The following is a 20,419-nucleotide window of genomic DNA, read 5'->3' as shown; positions in this document are numbered from 1 at the left end:
TAGTTCAATGCCAAGGGAGAAGCTGTAGCAAAATGTTGGCTCACTTCCCTATGGACTTTCCTTTCTCCATGATTCTATTCCCTGGAGTCCTTGTTTCAGCAGCTCTCTAAGGATTTCTTTTCCTTTCCCTCCCTCTTTCTTCCTCTAGGTCTTTCTTTCTTTTTTTCTTTCCTTCCTTCTAACTTTTGCTATTCCTGGAAGAATTATTGGTTAGCCTCAGGATACTCCATCCTGACTAGGAGCAGAAAGTATTTGCGTTGCTTTTCTGGAATAGCTCCATTAGTAATTCTTATATATAGCCCTTGTTAAAATAATTTACCCTAGATAATAGTGAAATATTTTATAGCGGTGTTACCTTTGAATCAGAATTACCTTACAGTTAACCCAGTCTTCAATTTTAAATAGTCTGACCAATTATAATTCAAGTGGTTAGTATCATGGTTGTTCCAGTTTATTTTCTTAAATGTGCCCCCAGTCAGCATTATCCCTATAACATTCTATAGCATTTAATTTGCCAAAGTGTGTGCATAGGCCATTGTTATTGTTCAGTGAAGCTTTTCAGTCTTAAGGGAGAATTTGGCCCATTTTGAATATGCTGTTAAATGTGTGATATGCCTTATAATGTAAAATTATATATGAATTACAAAGAAAAAAAAAAGAAGAAGAAAAAGAAAAACTGTAAAGTAAGTAGTGCTAATGCCTTTTAAAGCAAAGTGGACTGTGCCTAAAAACTAGTGATTTTTGCCAGGCACATGCCTGTAATCCCAGTGGCTCCAGAGACTTGAGACAGCAGGATCAGGAGTTCCAAGCCAGCCTCAGCAAATGGTTGAGGCACTAAACAACTCAATGAGACTCTGTCTCTAAATAAAATACAAAATTGCGCTGCTGATGATGCTCAGTAGTTGAGTGCCCCTGAATTCGATCCTCGGTACCCAAATAAAAAACAAAACTAGTGATTTTTTTTTTAACGATATGTGATAAGAAGTACTAGGACTCTATAGTACTATAATGTTAGATATGTTAGATATTTAGTGCTAAAAATTACCTTGAAAGGCTAGCAACAATCTGAGCATAAAGTGATGAAGCCATGCACATAAGGTTTTTTTTTTTTTTTTTTAATCCTTACTTCTGTTTTTAACTTTGGAAGATATATTTCATTAGTTATCTTTTTAGAAGTAGAAATGCCAGGATAACTCCCATTTTAATGGGACATTACTAATGGGCCACCCTGTTAATGTTTTTATTTGTCACCTGGTAAAGACAATTAGAATCTAATCTAAAACTATGTAGTAGTTGAACCATCTCTTTTAACATTTGTTTGAAATAAAAAATGCTAGTAAGGACCCTGATTGTGAGATTTAGATTCTAACAATGTTGAGTTGCCCCTTCACCAAACTTGTTTTATGACCTGCTCTAAGTCTTCTAAGATAGTTCTACAGAATTTTTCCATAACTCAGTGGAATTGAATCACACTTATTTAACTTCCTCAAAAATCAATTAATACAACAAATAAAAAGGAAAATCCTTTTGCTTAACCTATTAACACTCTTTGCCCTTCATACTTGACTTTTATTCTTCACTGGAAAATACTCTGTTATTCTGATTATTTTAATTTTCCTTAGTTAAGTCTGTCTAATTTTACTTTGAATATCACCATTTTTACTGTAATAAAAAACATCATGATCAGAATGGTAAACATCAGTGTTTAAGTTACGTTGTCTCATAGTAAGGGTAAGGTCCATATTGTAGGTTGGGCATATAGATTATTAAGCCTCTTTCTGGAGACAGTTTGGTGATAATGTCAAAATGTATACTAATTTAGTAATTCTACTTTAGGAAATTATTCTATACATATTCTTTTAACTATACACAGTGGATATTAAGTGCAACATCTTTTGTATTAGCATAGATCTGGAAACAGTAAGAGCCTGGCTAAATAAAATACGATATAAAACATACCTGATGATAATTAAAAAGAATGAGGGAGCCAGGCACAATGGTACATGCCTATGATCCCAGCAACTTGGGAAACTGAAGCAGGAAGATTACAAGTTCAAGTTCAGGCTGAGCAACTTAAGGATACCCTGCCTTAAAATAAAAAAGGACTAGAAATGTTTTCAGTGGTAAAATATCCCTGGGTTCATTCCATAGTTCCCCAGGGAAAAAAAAAGAAAGAAAAGAATGAGGGAAATTTATATGAAATGATATGGGACAGTCTCTAAAATACATTATATAGGGCTGGGGATATAGCTCAGTTGGTAGAGTACTTGCTTAGCATGTGCAAGGACCTGGGTTCAATCCCTACCACCATAAAAAATAATTAATTAATTAATTAAGATATGATGAATAGAAGAGAATAGAATAGTATTTATGATATGCTATTCTTGGGCGGGGAGAGAGAGATAATTAGACATCCATATTTATATACCTAATGTATACTTTATGTTATGAATTATATATGTAACATTATATATATAAACACTATATAAACATACCATCTCTAGAAGAATTCAAGAAACTGCTAACAGTATCTGCATTTGGATGGGAGATCTCAGGACCTAGGAAAATTACTTTTTAACCTGTTATATTTGATGTCATTTACACATAATCCCTTATTCAAAAGTATGTTATGTGTGAGTGTGTGTATATATATGTATTTGTATATACATTTTTTATAGAGAAATGAAAACAAAAATATATTTCAACTAGGGAGATTGAGGCAATATAGTTTCATACTGAGTTCTAAAAAATCTGTGCCATAAACCTCTGGATCCTAGAATAATTATACCATACCATTATAGGTGTCTAAATGTCTCAGTTAAGGAAAGTTTGCAGCCTGGTTCAGATCCCCCACCCTGAATTATCTTTGAATAATGAGCCTTGGATCTGTCTTCTAACATTCTGGCATCTGATATAATTGTTGCTCCATACACGTGGCAATTGGAGTAAGTAATTGTTATTTAGAAATATCCAGTAATGCATTTATGATGTTTTATAGTTGTGTTGAAAAAAAGTTTAAATTGCACAATGTCACTGACATTTTTAGCTTCCTAGTAAATAGCTTTTGATTATCTGCACTCTGATATACTTTGTTTTAGGCTCGAATGCTCATCACAGAAGAAAATCTGATGACCATTATTATTAAAACTTTCATGGATCATTTGAGACATCGAGATGCCCAGGGCAGATTTCAGTTTGAACGATACACTGCTTTACAAGCCTTCAAATTTAGGAGAGTTCAGAGTCTTATTTTAGATCTCAAGTAAGTTTTTTTTTTTTTTTTTTTTTTTTTTTTTAATTGTCAAACCAGTTAACAACTTGTAAAATGTTAATGTTTATATGTTCAATGCTACTATTATCTTGTTCAGGTATGTGTTAATTAGCAAACCAACTGAATGGTCAGATGAGCTGAGGCAGAAGTTTCTAGAAGGGTTTGATGCCTTTTTGGAATTACTGAAATGCATGCAGGTATGTATAAATTGCCACTTTTTTTCTATTTTTAATCTTAATTTTTTTGTTTTTGTTATTGTTCATTGAACTGAACACCTTTCTCTCTGTGGTTTTTGTTTGTTTATTTGTGGCTTTTTAATGTTGTTTTCATTTTGAGCATATTTTCAAAAGATCAATTTGAATGGCCACAATTTGGATCAAGAAAGTCCTCTCTAATTGGAGACTCTTAGAAAGGTGTAGAGTGAATAAGAGTCCAGGAAAAGCTCTGGCATCTAGTGCTTTTTTTGTATTTGGTATTCTTTTGATTACCATTAGTATATGTTTATCAGTTCAGTAACATTTAAAAACCTGTCAGGGAACTATAGATGTAGCTCAGTGGTAGAACATGTGCTTATTAGCATGTTTGAGGCCCTGGATTCTATGACTGGCACCACAAAAAATATAAAATTAAAAAAAGCTTTTTTTTTTTTTTAAACATAGATGATAGAGTTAAAAAGGAATTTGAAAGATTATTACAGTGGAGTAATGAAGTATTTTGTTATCTGAAGCAGATTTAGAGATTACCCCTAAAATGGTTCATTCTATATTTTACTAGAATTTTTTCCTTGTATTTTAGAGAATGTTACATAAAATCTATAATTTAAAAAGCTATCACTTCTCATACTACTGGAAGCTTCCTGTTAAGACTTTGACTTTGTATGATTTTATAATCAATATGTTTCTTCTGCATTATTCCTTAGGTTTTCTTATAAGAGAAAAGGTATAGTTTTTATTCATATAAAATTCTTTTACTTTCTTTAAGGGAATGGATCCAATCACCCGTCAAGTAGGACAACATATTGAAATGGAACCAGAATGGGAAGCAGCCTTTACACTACAAATGAAACTAACACATGTCATTTCAATGATGCAGGACTGGTGTGCTTTAGATGTGAGTTTCTTCTAGGGGTGAGAGATAAGAGCAAAATGAAAGAGTGGAAATAGACAGAATCCTAAGTAAAATTTGAAGAGATTTGAAGAAAGTAGTTTTATAGCTTAGCTCAAAACAGCATGCATTCCCTTTCTACCTATAAATCCAATAAAGAATGTTAAACTTTAAAAGCCTTAAGAAAAATCTTGGTAAATAAAGAAGGAAATAATCTACTCTCTCTCTTCCCTAATATAACTATATCTTCCTTTTTTTCATAATCTTTTCTACACTTTGAGCATATAAAATAGTAATTTATAAATTTATCCAAAAATAAAAGTTTTACTGTTGGTTTATTCGTCCTATGTTTTAAAATTCTGTAGCCTTCTTTGGGAATAAAGTACAAATAAGAACTTCTGTAAATTAGGGAATCAGGAGCATATGAATATATGTAAGGAGATCTGAACTTTGTAAAATTTTGCTGAAGAAAGAATAAAGAGGGGCTGGGATTGTGGTTCAGCGGTAGAGTGCTCACCTGGCATGTGCAGGGCACTAGGTTCGATTCTTAGCACCACATAAAAATAAATAAATAAAATAAAGGTATTCTATCCAACCACAGCTAAAAAAATATTGAAAAGAATAAAGAATATTCCTCTGAGTTAGGAATATTCCTCCGAATTAGGAATATTCTTTGTTCTTTTTTATAATATTCTGTGGCGAGGAGAACTGGGGTTGTTCCTGGAGCTATGAGAAAGCACTGTGATTGAAGCAGGGAGATTGAGGGCAGAGAGGCAGGCAGGAATATCTAACTTTGCAGGACTTGGAAGCCATGGAAGGAAGTTCAGAACTACATTTTTATTGAAGTGAGAAGCCATTGGAGACCCCCAAGCAGAAAAGTGACAGGATCCAATTTACATGTTTTTCAAAATTACTCTGTAGAGAATGGGCGGATGGGGCAAGAGTTGAAGCATGGACCAGAAAGATGGTTGGTTGTGCCTTGGAGTTACTGAAGATAGAAGATTTTTGGCTAGTTTTGAGGAATATTTAGATGAAATTGCCAGCTTGGTAATATATCAGACAAATGTGGAATGAGTATTAGAGTATTAGAATAGCTTCTAGGTTACAAGCAGCTTCCCTGATAGGAGATATCATTCACTGGGACAGGGCCCACTGGAAGAGACCAAGTTTGGGAGGGAGGATTGAGTTTGGTTTTGTCCATACTGTTATTTGAGGTACTTAATCATCATCAAATTTGAGGTGCTTATTCAATGTTGTAGAAACCAAATCTTTTTAATAACTTACAGAAAACCCTCTTTTTTTTTTTAGGAAAAAGTGTTAATTGAAGCTTACAAGAAATGCCTTGCTGTATTGATGCAGTGTCATGGTGGTTTTACTGATGGTGAACAGCCTATCACACTAAGCATTTGTGGACATTCAGTGGAAACTATCAGATACTGTGTTTCCCAAGAAAAAGTTAGCATTCACCTCCCAGTTTCTCGCTTACTTGCAGGTAAAGCATTTCCCGTAAAAAAAGAACCCTAAAAATTTTCTGTGGTGGTTAATATTTTTGAGTACCTACTATTATATCTATTATTCTAAGAGTTTTATTTGTTTATTTGATGATCACATGAGGTAGGTATTAGTATTAGTTGCTTCACAGATGGGAAGACAGAGGCATAGAGTGTACTTAGTGTCACATGGCAAAGAAGAATCATAATTGGCATTTTGAAGCTGTTTGGCATCACAGGCCATGTTTATAACCATTGTACCATAGACTTAACTACAGATACTACATGTTTTATTGTTTATTCAATCCAGCTTCAAAGTTTGTGTTCTTAAAAATCAAACTTATCCACACTTACACATTTGCTATTAAACCAAGGCCACCCTAGGCTTTCTCTCCCTCTAAGCTGTTTCTTACACATTGTTGGTAACCTTTTAAACAGAAGTTTATGAATGAGTATCATATTGAGCTGATAAATTTTTTAAACTCAGTAGTTGATTTATAAGTAATTTATAATTGTTAAAATATCTGAAACTGCCATCTTGCAGCAGCCAAAGACTTTGCCTATGCACTTATTCATCTCTGCAAATTCATTTCAGTAAGGCTTCCATATTTCTTGATTCTGGATATTCTTATCCTGCTCACACACCATTGTTCCCTTGAGTTCCATTTTAACTCAGAAAATAGAAGTTATCAAAAAAGTAGATATTATTACCCATTGCAGAATATATAATTTACCCTATGTTTGTGGGTAATTTTTAATGTGATATAGAGGATCATACTTAATTTTTGTTTTGTTTTGCTCTTTGTTTTTCCTAGAAGAGATTGTGAAGAATCATATTATTTCTTCCTTATATGTTTGGTAGAGTTTACTAGTGTAACTATATTATGCTTTCAGGATTATTTATTATTGATTCAATTTCTTTAATAGTTATAGGCCTGTTCAGATTATCTATTTATCTGTGTGAGTTTTGGTACTTTGTGTCTTTCAAGGAATTTAGAAGCCTAGAGTTATTCATAGTTTTTCTTCATTATCTTTTTAACGAAATGGGGTCAGTAGTAGTGATCCCTCTTTCATTTTGAAGACTTTTTTTTCATTATTCTAAGTATTATCACATTGTCCTGCTGATAGACCTTTGTATGCCAGCCGTTTTGGGGGTGTGTTATTGAAGTTGTAGAAAGTTGAGATTACTTACTCTTAGGCTTATGAAATTGTTCTTAAACATGAATATTGAAATAGTACATTAGATAGTTACTTAGAGTGAATTTGTGATCATACAAAAAAAGTTTCTTCTATTGTTTGGGCCCAGTTATGTTTTTATAAGTGTATTGAGCAACTGAAAACTGTTGGTTCTCAACATAGGCAACTGATAGCATGTTCTGGAGAAGGACTGGACTAAAAGACAGGAAAGTGAGTCCCTTGACCAACTCATCCACTGATCTTTCCTTTAAAAATCTGTATGTGTTACAAGCTGAAACTGATAGTTATCCACAGTGAAGAAAGTCAGTATTCTAAAAAAAGGTACTAATCTCTGCCTAGGTCTTTACCTCCCGAAATTTGTGCAGTGAATATTTTGGAGTAGTCAACTCACAGTATTTGATGATCCCTGTCCTGAATGCTTATAATATAATTGGTGAGCTAAGGAAACATATATAAAACAGGTCCTATTAATAACTTGGACAGTGTGCTAACAGAACTTGAGCAATAACTGTTGAGAACAAGTTATTAGAATGGGTCAGTAATGCAGGTCTTCCTGGATGAGGAAGGTGGCCAGTGTACATTGACAGGATTGTAAAGAGCATTCTCTAATTAGGCAATGACAGAAACAGGACATAATCAGAATTAACTAAGGTCAAGCCACAAAAAGAGCCCCTTGAAATTAGGAACTAAAAAAGGCTTTGATTCTAGAAGTTCTGGAGAACCTAATTCTGATGTTCAAATCAGTGCAAACCTTGAATCCAGGCCATTTTCTCTTTATTTGCCAGAGGATCTTTCACCTGTCCTTTAAATGGAATAAACTCTGTGACCCAGTGAAATATGACTTTTAAAGTTGGCATAACATGTGTAAATTGTTTTGATGGTTATGTAGCTGCTTTTGCTGTGTTTGTACATCTAACATTTACTTCTAATGTCATCAAAGTATGTTGGGATATATAATTAAGGCTACTTCTAATTCTACTTTTAATATAGAGATTCATTAGAATAACCATTGAAAAGCTTCAATTCTGGATATAGTTTGTTTTATATCTTAAGTTGTAATCCAGGTTCCTAAATATACAAAAAATTTATATAATAAAGTTGAGTGAATATTTAGGGTTTTTTCCTAAATAAATTATTTTAACTTAATAGAAATACTTTTGTTTGTTCTTCCATGCAGGTTTGCATGTATTATTAAGCAAAAGTGAAGTGGCATATAAATTTCCAGAGCTCCTACCTCTAGTAAGTGGTTCTGACATTTAAACATAAGTACCTGTTTATTATGTTCCTTGTATTTGAAATCAAATTGAAACAAACTTTTATTAATCTTGGTTCTCACCAAGCATGGTGGGACACACCTGTAATACCAGCAACTCTGGTTTCTCCAGAGAAACAAAACCCATAAAATGTGTGCGTGCATGTATGCATGTGTGTTTTAAGGAAAGATTTATTTTAAGAAACTGCCTCATGCGATCATAGGGCCAGCAAATCTAGTCTACAGGCACCTGACAGACTGGAGGGACCCAGAGAAGAGTTAATGTTGCAGTCTCAAGAACAAAGACAATCATGGAGAGAGAATTCCTTCTCCTCAGGAACCTTAAAGGTCTTTTAAGGCTTTCAGCTGAATTGATCAGGCCTACCCAACATTATGGAGGGTAATTTACTTTACTCAAAGTCTACTGAAATTTTACTCATATATAAAAAACAACTTTTGACAACATCTAGACTATTGTTGACCATAAACTAGGTACCAGACCCCAGTTAATTTGACACAGAATCAACTGTCACCCAAACATACTGTAAAATAATTTCTGTGTTTTATAAAATTTTGATTCTTGTCAAACAAGTTTCTTTTTGGAATTGACTTTCTATGGATTTTTTTTTTTTTAATCTGCAGAGTGAACTTAGCCCACCAATGTTGATTGAACACCCTCTTAGATGTCTTGTTTTATGTGCCCAAGTACATGCTGGGATGTGGAGAAGAAATGGGTTCTCACTAGTAAACCAGGTAAGCTTTTTCTTTTCTTTCTTTCTTTTTTTTTTTTTATTCTGTGTAGTTTTTCATTCCATTCATTGGCCTCTAAGAAGGTTGTAGTTTTCAGCGGATTTAGTTATTGAAATTTTAAATCTATATGAAATTTTTTTTATAGGATAACTGTAATGATAAACCAATTTTAAGTTTCTTGAAAATTTATTTATAGGTTGTCAGTAAACAAAATTACAAATAGAAATGAATCACACTGATATTAGTTTTTCTCTTGAAATATTTTTTAGAACAGTTGAATAGTAAAAAACAATAAAATTATAAATTTCATCTATTTATATTAAATTGGATTAAAAAATAAAAGGCCTCTTAGTAGAGATCTAAAGTTGAAATTTCAATTTTTAAACTTTACTAAGGCTTAGTATGGATTTTTTTTTTCATATTTTTGGAAGCTCTAAACGTTCATGAAGTAACAACTTTTTATATTTTGTTGGGAAACTCAAGTTGACTGCAAAATGAGAATCAGAATGGATACCACATGGAAATTTCTGATTAATTAATCTGTACTAAGATAATGTTAATCATTCAGGAAATCACATCATATACATACCAGTGCTTATACTTACACAAACCCATGTGCTTCTAAGTAGGTGAGGGACAAGGAGATAGTTGTACTAGTAAAAGCCTATTTACCCAATATAATGAAATTTTTTTTTTTTTTTAGATTTATTACTACCATAATGTGAAATGCAGACGTGAGATGTTTGACAAGGATATAGTGATGCTTCAGGTAATGAATTAAAAGTATTGACATCTAAAGGTTTTGGTTACTACTTGTATTTCCACTGAATCCAGTCACTTGTAATAAGTCACTCCTGAATCTACAATTAGCCTAGCCCTATCCAGCAAAGCTCCACACTCAGACTACCAGTCTATAGAACATATCCACCTAGGTTTCCTGGGCACATCTCAGGTTCATCATAGTCAAAATAACTGTTCTTACTTCCTTCTTACTTTCTTCCTGTCTTAGATACCCTACCTTGTTGAGTTATTCCATAGATCACACAGTTGCTGAAGTCAGAAAATTGAAAACCATCCTTTGGTTATTGATTGTCTTTAACTAATTTTTTGGTTGGGAGGTGGTTTACTGGGGTTTGACTCAAGGGTGCTTAACCATTGAGCTACATCCCCAGCTCTCTTTAAATTTTGAGACAGGGTTTCGTTAAGTTGCTTAGGACCTCACTATCGTGCTGAGGCTGGCTTCAAACTTGTGAGGCCTCTCCTGCCTCAGCCCCCTGTGCCACCACCCCTTACTTGTTACTTAACTAATTTTAAACCCCTTAATTTTCAAGGCTTCAGATACTTAACTACCTTGAAGATCCCTGAATTTGCCATGCTATCTCTTTAAGTCTTGAAACTTTGCACATTTATATATTTTGGTCCCTATATTTCTCCCTGCTCCTTTTCCCTTCACCTAGCTTAGTTATTTTCCACTGTGTCTTAGTGTTTAGTTTATTACTTTCTTCAAGAGTCCTTATCTGACATTCTAGAACTTGACCAATTATCCCTTTTGTGAGAACCCATAGCATGATACTTATCCCCACCATCTTCCCTAAACTGTGGCAACTGTGTTCATTTTTTTTCTTTTCTTTTTTTTTTTTTTTGCCCCTTTTGCCTTGCACAGTGCTTGTTCACACAGTGGTTGCTCCATGTTACTGCTAAATGAATATAGTAATTATAAAAAAAAAAAAAAAGATAAATCAAAATATAGAAAAGATTATTGGTTCCAGGTAAATTACAATTTAGGTTGATTTAGAATTTTTACAAATGAAATTAAAACAGAATTGAAATTAATATGTAAAAGCTGTCTCTTCAGCCAGTATAATGCTTATCACACACACCAAAAAAACTTAAGGCATCTTGATAATAATTTAATATAATGCCTATTTTTAAATTGGCATTTAACTCAGAGTCCAGACAGTGAACCCTGATAATAAACCTTTTGAATCAAATTCATAGGAACACAATGATTTCAAAGCATTAAAAGAAAAAAAAGTTTGAAAAAGTCAAATGTGTGGGTTTGGGTGTTGGAGGGTTTTTATTCTGTGTGTTTTGCTTTACCAATTTAGATTCCTGTTCCCATTTGTCAGCTACCACATGTAGGGTTTGGGATAAGTGAGTTTTTATCTTTTATTGTAATTGGTAAACAAATAAGCTGTTTTTCTTGTGCACACCTATATATCTTTCACTAAATGTTTAGTGTCCCTTTTGACCTTCCTCTTTTCCTTTATTTTAAACAAACAAACAAAAAAGACAGGTGTCTCCATGATGGATCCAAATCATTTCTTGATGATAATGCTCAGCCGCTTTGAACTTTATCAGATTTTCAGTACACCAGACTATGGAAAAAGATTTAGTTCTGAAATTACTCATAAGGTAAGGGTGTGTTTTAAAAGATACAACCATCACTAAAGAAGCATCTTTCATTCTTCATGGATATGTTAGTCCTCTGAGAGAATACAGTATGCATATTCTTATATTTGAATGTTATCTTCCCCTGGCTTGTAGGATGTTGTTCAGCAGAACAATACTCTAATAGAAGAAATGCTGTATCTCATTATAATGCTTGTTGGTAAGTTTATATTGTTTGTTATAAATTACGTTGGACTTTGTGGTAGAAAATAGCTCAGAATTTCTGAACTGTGTTTTGTTATGAGAAGACATGTACTCAGTTTTAGGGGAAGGGAATTAGAACATCCCTTTGTTTCTCCCTCCCCTCTGGTTACTGTAATATTGAGAGTAGTGGTTCTGTGGTGCTTTAGAAAGAGAAGAAAAGACAATTTCAGAAGTAGAATAAACTGGAAGACTGTATGTTGGGGGAAACAGGAGAATTTAGCAAGCAAGGGATAGAACATTTAGAAGCCATTTACTGCTAATTTATATCTTAGATGTTTCCCTGGTTTTGTGATATCTACATATGTTTTGACTCCAAATATACTTCCAAATTAATGGAGACCTATGGCCTATAGATACAGTTGTCTTATTACCTGTCTTTTCAGTCCTCAGCCACCCCTGTCTTTCTGATTCTTTTGTCCCTTAACCTTCTGTCACTTCTGCTATTCAGCCAGATGGTTTATAGTCCATAGAGAATCCAGATTATTGATGAGAGGTGATGCATGAAGAAGGTCTCAAAAGGTGACATCTCACTTGCTACTAGACAGAAAGAAGACTCCCTCCTTACTGTCACAAGGAGGATGCAGTGAAAGCAGTTCCCTTGACTATATTGTATCCCTTCCTATTCTTTTTCTGATCCTTCCTTCAAAATAGCAACCAGAGCTCTCTCTACTGCCTAAAGTCTGCATTCATTTGCTGTGTTTGAGACTCAGAACTACGGTTAGGAGCTGCTCTTTCCCTAGTTGGTTCCATGACTAGTCATTTCTTTCCCACTATGCAATGTGTTTTGTTACATAAATTAAAAGTATATATAAGTATATATCACATAATTATTGTTAAGTGTGTGTGTGTGTGTGTGTGTGTGTATGTATATATATATATACATACACACACACCTTTTCCTTTTTGACAGGAGAAAGATTTAGTCCTGGGGTTGGACAGGTTAATACTACAGATGAAATTAAGCGGGAGATTATCCATCAGTTGAGCATCAAACCTATGGCTCATAGTGAATTGGTAAAATCTTTACCTGAAGATGTAAGTACCTATATTTTTAAAAAGGAAAATATTATAAGCTTTTCCTTCCTTACAATTTTATTATGTATAGATTTACTCCTGTATACCTTTCCCATAATTGTAAAAACTACACTTCTAGGATATGTGTAGTTCCAGTTACTCTTACTATAAGTAATTAGAAGACAAGAGTACTAGGGACTAGTTGTAGAAAGCCAAACAAGAATAGAATCTTTTACAATAAAACCTTGAAAGATGTAAGGATGCTGAAAAAAAAGCTGGTCCTGAAATGAATTTTAGTATCCATTAGAGAGAGGTTATATCTTTAATACAGAATTGCCATGACTATAAATAATACTTTGTAATGTAGTACATTGAAGTTGGGAATGAGAAATACCTACCCACGTGTGTTGATAGACTACATTTTTCCAGAGCGTTTTCCTTCTCAGACATCCAGAAATTCTCCTTTTTTTCTTTTCTTTCTTCTTTTTTTTCCCATCAGTGCTGGGATTGAACTCAGGATCTCATACATGCTAGGCAAGGGCTCTACCACTGAGCTATACTAGCCAACCCTTTTTATATTTTATTTTGAGACAGGGTCTTGCTAAGTTGCCCAGACTGACTTCAAACTTGTAATCCTCTTGCCTCAGCCTCCTCAGTAAGGATTACAGGCATCTGCCATCATACTTGGCTTCTCTTTCTTAATAAAGAGCCTTTTTTTTTTCATTTTAGTGAAAGTGAAGTAATAATCACAAAAATATTTATAGGTTGAATTGTAACTCTTTTCCTCCCAGGGCCATAAGTTCCTCAGCTAGCTATTTTTCAGCCATAGAGCTTTTCAGAAACTCAACTCTAATAGTTGGGAAGGAACTTGATTTTCATTGAAGTTTTTCAAGATATTTTCCCAAATTTGGAATTAATCAAAACTTTCAACCTTAACATTTATTCTTCTGAGCTTTCAATCTTTGTTACATAATAATACTTTTTTCAAACTTTTTAGTACGAAAAATTTCAAACTTGTACAGAAATAGAAAACATAATAAATCAATCATTGGCTTTTAACAGTTGGCCTATCTTCTGTCATCTATACCCCAATTATTAACCTCTGTGCCCCATTGGATTATTTTGTATAGAATGCTAAGTTTACCATCATCTGTAAGTAGGACTTTATATACCTAACACAGTGATTCTCAACCAGGGATGTTTTTGCCTCCTATGGAGGAGACATTTAGCAGTGTCTCCACTCAGTGCAGGTTATAGGGTGCTATTAGTGTATAATGGGTAGAGGCCAGGGATGCCACTACACATCCTACAGTGCACAGTACTATAGAAAAGAATCATCTGTTTTAAATGTCAGTGTGCCAAGATTGAGAAGCTTTGATGTAAGAGAGTTTAGAACTCTTAAAAAGTTTATGTATATCATCATCACATTTTAGAAACCAGCAGTACTTAGTAATTTCTTATCACTGGATATCTAGTCAGGATAAAAATTATTTGTACTTTTTAATGCAGAAAATCAATCTTGGGTTGTTACATAATTTAACCTACACGTTAAAGAAGAATAAATTTAAAGCAGCTTTTTTTTTTTTTTTCCTTGCAGTGCTAGGGATCTAACCCAGGGCCTTGTGCATGCTAGGCAAGCTCTCTACCACTGAACTATAATTCCCATCCCTAAAACTACATTTTTAGAGTGATACAAATTCTTTGTACAAGTGACAGCAACTATATTTCTCAGACATTTTGACGAGAGATTTCCTTACTTACAGAATTTCTGTTGAAATGGAAGTGCTGTTTTACTGAAAATAGATAAGAAATTAATATAACTATTTCACAAAATATTATATTTTACCCAAATTCTTTTTAAATGTTTTACACATTTTTAATTTTTATTTAATTCCTTTTGAAAGCTACTACCTTGGTCCCATATGGTAGTGATATTTTTTGAAATTATATAACTTTGAACATCAGCTTGCAAAAAGTCTAAATGTATATATCTTCATCTTTAAAAATAGAAATAATAATATATCCATTCATAGGGTTGACATAAGGGTTATGGAGATAAAGCATCATGCTCAAATTGATAACAGTTGTTATTAACATGAAGCATATTTACTTGTTTCTGTACCTTTAGGAAAACAAGGAGACTGGCATGGAGAGTGTAATTGAAGCAGTTGCCCATTTCAAGTGAGTATCTTTCCTGTTATTTCACATTTTATGGGTTATTTTAATAGTAATTTTTCTTAGAGTGTTTCCTTTGATGAAACTGAGGATGAATTTGTTGCTTTCAGAGTGACATTTTCATGTTATAATTCTGAGCTGAACATCTCACTTTTATGATCTAGCACTGCACTCAGCAATATAAAGTAACATTATGAGGATTTTTTATAGCATTCAGAAGGAACCATAGCTAATAGTTTCAAATAATAATTAACCTGACCAGTGGTCTTGAGCTGTGATCAAAGTAAATACATTGTAATTTCTTAAAATTGCTATCTTTGTTTGCATTTAAATGTGCCCCATAAGTTATGAGATAGCCCTGAATGCTTCCTTCTCCATTGTCTAGTATGTACCGCATTGAATAAACTAGTTTATCCTCTTGAAGCTATTGAGGCAGATTCTTAGTCTTGCTTTTTTTTTTTTCTACTTCCCACTCCAACTGCTGTGTCTTTGTTTGTTTTTAATATTTTTAGTTGTAGATGAATACAATACCTTTATTATTTTATTTTTTAATTTTTATGTGTATTGAGGATTGAACCCAGTGCCTCACACATACTAGGCAAGCACTTTATCGCTGAGCTACAACCTCAGCCCCTGCAGTGTCTTTATTTTTATTGATTATAAAAGCAATACATGCTTTTAGAGAAATACAGAAAGGTAAAGGTAGGAAGAAAAAAGTATCACCATAATCCAGCCACTTAGGTGATTTCTACTGCATTATATATTCCTCTAAATTTTTCTCTATATTCATAACATTTGATTCTGTATGTGTCAATGGCTAGGAATATACATACTTTAAAAAAACGGATTCACTTCTTTATAGTTACGTATTATAATGTATTTAACCTCTCCCTTGTTGATGGATGTATTTGATGTTCTTTATTATGAACAAAGTACTGAGCAGTAGTACATGTCATTGGTGTATAAAAGTATTTCTTTGAGGAACTGCAAAATCAAAAGAAAGCCTATGTATTTTAATACATAACCTCCAAATTGCCTTCCTCAAAATGTTATCAATTTCTACTCCCATTCTAACAGTGGAAGAGAGTTTCCTAGAACTTTGTCAAGGCTTTAATATTTTAATATATGTATTCTTTTTTACCTTTTTTTAAAAAGTGGTTCTGGGGGTTGAAACTATGACTTCAGTATATGCTCTCTACCACTGACCTATACCCCTAGCCTTGTTCACTTTAATTTATACACATTAGGTAGGTGTTACTTTATTTTAATAGGCATTGTTCTACCAATAAGGCTAAACATCTTTTCATGTGTTTATTGACCATTTATAATTAGTCATACTTGTGTACATTTTTCTTTGCAGTAGTTCATCCCTATCTTATTGTTCCATAATTATTTTTATATATTAGAGATATTGATTCTTACTCTATTAAATACATTGCAAGTACTTTGCCCTATCACTTCATTTTTTATTTTTTTAACATTGGTGGTGTTTCTCACAAGTGTTTTAAATATCTTTCTGTCTTATTCAGCTTCTGGATTTTCTATCCTGCTTAGGAAGGCTCTTTAAATTCCAGTATTGTGCCTGCTTTTTTTTTTTTTTTTAATAGAATTTATCACAAACATCTTTACATATCAGAATACAGAGGGACTGGGGATGTGGCTCAAGCGGTAGTGCGCTCCCCTGACATGCGTGCGGTCTGGGTTTGATCCTCAGCACTACATACAAAGAAAGATGTTGTGTCCGCCAAGAACTAAAATATAAATATTAAAAAATTCTCTCTCTCTCTCTCTCTAAAAAAAAAAAATACAGAAATTAACATTACTTTTAATGGTGTTCAGTTGCTTAGAAATGTTGTCATTTATGTAACCTGTCCCCTGTCGTCAGGCTTTTCAATTGTTGGTGCTACATATCCATCACATCCACTTGTCTATTCAGGATGAATTCAAAGTGGAGATAGTAAATAAAATAGATGCACTTTAGAATTTGGATTGAGAATTCCAAATTAAGTTTCAACTTAACACCCATTGGAAGGATATTAGAGATTTGGTTCTTATCCTAACATCTGAGACTCATGAATTGGTGTATGACTTCAGTATAAATATTATAAGGGTCTTTTTTTTTTCCCCCTAGAAAACCTGGATTAACAGGACGAGGCATGTACGAACTGAAACCAGAATGCACCAAAGAGTTCAACTTGTATTTCTATCACTTTTCAAGGGCAGAGCAGTCCAAGGTAACTGGGAAGTATGCGGGGTCCAGGCACAATTGTGCTTGTTCCTAGCTATTCAGGAGGCTGAGGCAAAAGGATCAAAAGTTTAAGGCCAACCTTGGCAACTTAGCAAGACCCTGTCTCAACATAAAAATAGGCTAGGGATGTAGCTGAGTGGTAAAGCATCTCTAAGTTCAATCCTCAGTACCCAAAAATAAATTAAAATAAAAGTATAATGAGAAGGGGTTGGATTTTTATCCTTTAAAAATCTTTTACTGCTTTTCACAGATTGAAAAAAATAATTTTCTTCATTTTTATTGTAGAAAGTTAGAAAATATGAAAAAGGTATAAATACAGGAAAAGAATTACAAATTACATAGACTATCACTGCTTAACATTTTGGATATCCCTGCCCTCAGGGTTTTATACATAGATTATAAGATCTATATGTATATATAATCTTATATACGCCCATACATATTGGATTTTTTTTTTTTTAAAGAGAGAGTGAGAGAGAGAGAGAGAATTTTAATATTTATTTATTTATTTTAGTTATCGGTGGACACAACATCTTTGTTTTGTATGTGGTGCTGAGGATCGAACCCAGTTCGCACGCATGCCAGGCGAGCGCGCTACCGCTTGAGCCACATCCCCAGCCCCACATATTGGATTTTGAAGACAAATTTTCAACCTGCATTATAATTACTTAACCCATTTTACACACATTTCAGAATCGGTTCTACTAAAAATGCTTTTCCATGGAGATTTATACAGTTTTCCTAATCACTTTTAAGTAAATTTTGCCTTTTAGTAGTCTCCTTATACTTTTCCTTTTATAATAAGTGGCATTATACAAAACTAGTGTTTTGGTTTTGATTTTGGTACTGGGGATTGAACCCAGAAGCACTTAACAACTGAGCCACATCCCCTACCCTTTTTTATATTTTATTTAGAGACAGGGTCTTGCTCAATTGCTGAGGCTGTATTTGAACTCACAATCCTCATGCTTCAGCCTCTCAAAACGCTGGGGTTACACAGGTGCACCACTGCACCCGGCAAAAACCTAGTGTTTAATATTATCATATAGCCCAAATCTGAATTTGGTTTGTACATATTTCCCTTGCATTTTAATGCAACAAAGAAGTCATTTGGGGCAGCTTTTAGTGGGGAAAAAGTTAACTCTGACATCAGTTTGGGAGGAACTGCAACACTAATGATAAAAAAATCTTCTGAGGGGCTGGGGATATTGCCTTGCATGCACAAGGCCCTGGGTTCAATCCCCAGCACCACAAAAGAAAAAAAAAAAACCTTCTAAACCAGAAGATAATAGAGACTGAATTACATTACTAGTTTAGGGTATTAAATTATTTTGTATTATAAATGCCATCTAAATAACTTTCATTTTTACTAGGCAGAAGAAGCTCAGCGGAAATTGAAAAGACAAAATAGAGAGGATACAGGTATTTTTAATCTTTCCAAAAACCTCATGTTGATCTCTTCTGCTTGCTGAAGTTTATTTTCTAACTATGATGATTGTCCTTGGCAGACATGAAAGATTTAAATGTAAGCTTTCCAAGTGAACTTCCTCCTAATTAATCAAAGAAATAATAAATAAATATTAACATAAAGGTAGTCTGTATTAAGTCACTTTGGGGTTAATGTTTTTTTCTCAAATTTTGAGGCATTCCTAGGGAAAAGAAATGTTTTTCTTTGTACTGCTATCTATGCAACCTTTTTTGTACATTGGACTAACTTTGAGAAGGTAAAATACAGTTTTAAGATGTGTGTTGTGCTGGGGATGTGACTCAGTAGTAGGGTGTTTGCCTAGCATGCACAAGGCTCTGAGCTCCATCACCAGCATCAGAAAAAAATTTTTTTTCTAAAGAGAGATATGTGTAATGAATACTCTTCAAATGAAGATTATCAAAAGTATCTTAACAGTTTTTAAAAACGTGTTCTAAAAAAGAAACCATAATAACTTTATTTTCAGCACTTCCACCTCCAGTTTTGCCTCCATTCTGCCCTTTATTTGCAAGTCTAGTTAACATTTTGCAGTCAGATGTCATGTTGTGCATCATGGGAACAATACTACAGTGGGCTGTGGAGCATAATGGATATGCCTGGTCAGAGTCAATGCTACAAAGGGTATGTTTGAAGACATTTCTTATATACACACACCCATACATATATAGTGTTTTGTAGTGAGAAACCAAAGTACTCTTGTCATCATCTATACTCAGAAAAATTAGGACAAAATGTACTGTATTAACTTAATTCTTAATATCATATTATTATTCCTTTTGTGTATGGCTGTGAAAATTTGTGCCTGGTAGGTATATTTGGTCAATATATCTCTCCATAATTGGACCTGGCCTCTGCATACACAATTTCTGATATTGGTATAATGTGTTAGCTTTTATGTATATTTAAAAAAAAAAAAAACCTTGGTTTCCTCAGTATCCGTATTTTTTTATATTTATTTTTTTTAGTTGTAGTTGGACACAATACCTTTATTTATTTATTTATTTTTATGTGATGCTGAGGGTCGAACCAAGGGCCTCGCATGTGCCAGGCGAGTGCTCTACTGGTGAGCCATTACCCAGCTCAGTATTCATATTTTATAATCGAAGAAATTGAAATTTGGAGACTTATATTTCTATAACTAAAAACTGGGAAATCTTGAACCTTGTTTAAATTAACTGTATAGTGGTAATGTAAGTCATTCTTACATTATCTCCTAGAATTCACATAATACCCTATTAACAGGTACTGATTTTTCCATTGTATGGATGAGGAAGCCAAGTTTTAGTGAGGTTCATTTAATTTCTCACTACTCATCTAGTGATGACAGCAAAACAGTTATTCAGTTTACAGAAATAAAGTGCTATGCTAGGCACTCTACATACAGAATTTATAATACTCAGGCCTCTAAAGAAGCAGTTTGTTCCTAGGTTAAAGATGATGAGACCATTCAGGGTCTCCTTGAGAGAGAAGAAGGCTTGAAAGCAGTAAAGCCAAGAATTCAACTACCATTCCTTTAATTGTCTGAACAAGCTTAAGTATCTCATTGGCTAAAGTGTATGAATATTTAAGCAATCCCATTTATAAACATGTATTTAAAACGGTAAAAGCTGGGAGCTGTGTTATAGTAGAGATTAGTACTGTGTGAGCAAGAGATTTGTGGGAAATGAAGGAGTGAGGAGCAATGAACAGTATTCACTTCATATATGCACTTATGTCATTCAGGCTAATCTAGTTCTTCCAAGTCTCTCATAACAAGTACACTCTGTGGAGAGAAAAA

At 33.6% G+C, this 20,419-nt stretch overlaps 1 protein-coding gene across 6 annotated transcripts in view; it reads left to right on the top strand.

Annotated features, from left to right (window-relative positions):
* Ubr2 (ubiquitin protein ligase E3 component n-recognin 2) overlaps positions 1-20,419 on the top strand; it is a 133,280-nt gene that overhangs the window by 64,773 nt on the left and 48,088 nt on the right. For all 6 annotated transcript variants that reach the window (XM_076858732.1, XM_076858731.1, XM_076858729.1 and 3 more), the window contains 14 exons: positions 3,099-3,262; positions 3,369-3,468; positions 4,253-4,381; positions 5,684-5,867; positions 8,240-8,301; positions 8,957-9,067; positions 9,768-9,833; positions 11,357-11,479; positions 11,612-11,675; positions 12,630-12,754; positions 14,862-14,914; positions 17,040-17,142; positions 18,530-18,578; positions 19,109-19,263. In XM_076858732.1, coding sequence (XP_076714847.1) covers positions 3,099-3,262; positions 3,369-3,468; positions 4,253-4,381; positions 5,684-5,867; positions 8,240-8,301; positions 8,957-9,067; positions 9,768-9,833; positions 11,357-11,479; positions 11,612-11,675; positions 12,630-12,754; positions 14,862-14,914; positions 17,040-17,142; positions 18,530-18,578; positions 19,109-19,263 — 1,488 coding nt within the window. The remainder of the gene's footprint in view (positions 1-3,098; positions 3,263-3,368; positions 3,469-4,252; positions 4,382-5,683; positions 5,868-8,239; positions 8,302-8,956; positions 9,068-9,767; positions 9,834-11,356; positions 11,480-11,611; positions 11,676-12,629; positions 12,755-14,861; positions 14,915-17,039; positions 17,143-18,529; positions 18,579-19,108; positions 19,264-20,419) is intronic.

This window comes from Callospermophilus lateralis, chromosome 6, assembly GCF_048772815.1.
Source record: "Callospermophilus lateralis isolate mCalLat2 chromosome 6, mCalLat2.hap1, whole genome shotgun sequence".
Classification (NCBI taxonomy): Eukaryota; Metazoa; Chordata; class Mammalia; order Rodentia; family Sciuridae; genus Callospermophilus; species Callospermophilus lateralis.
Note: the sequence above shows the minus strand (reverse complement) of the source record. Positions and strands in the feature narration are given on the sequence as shown.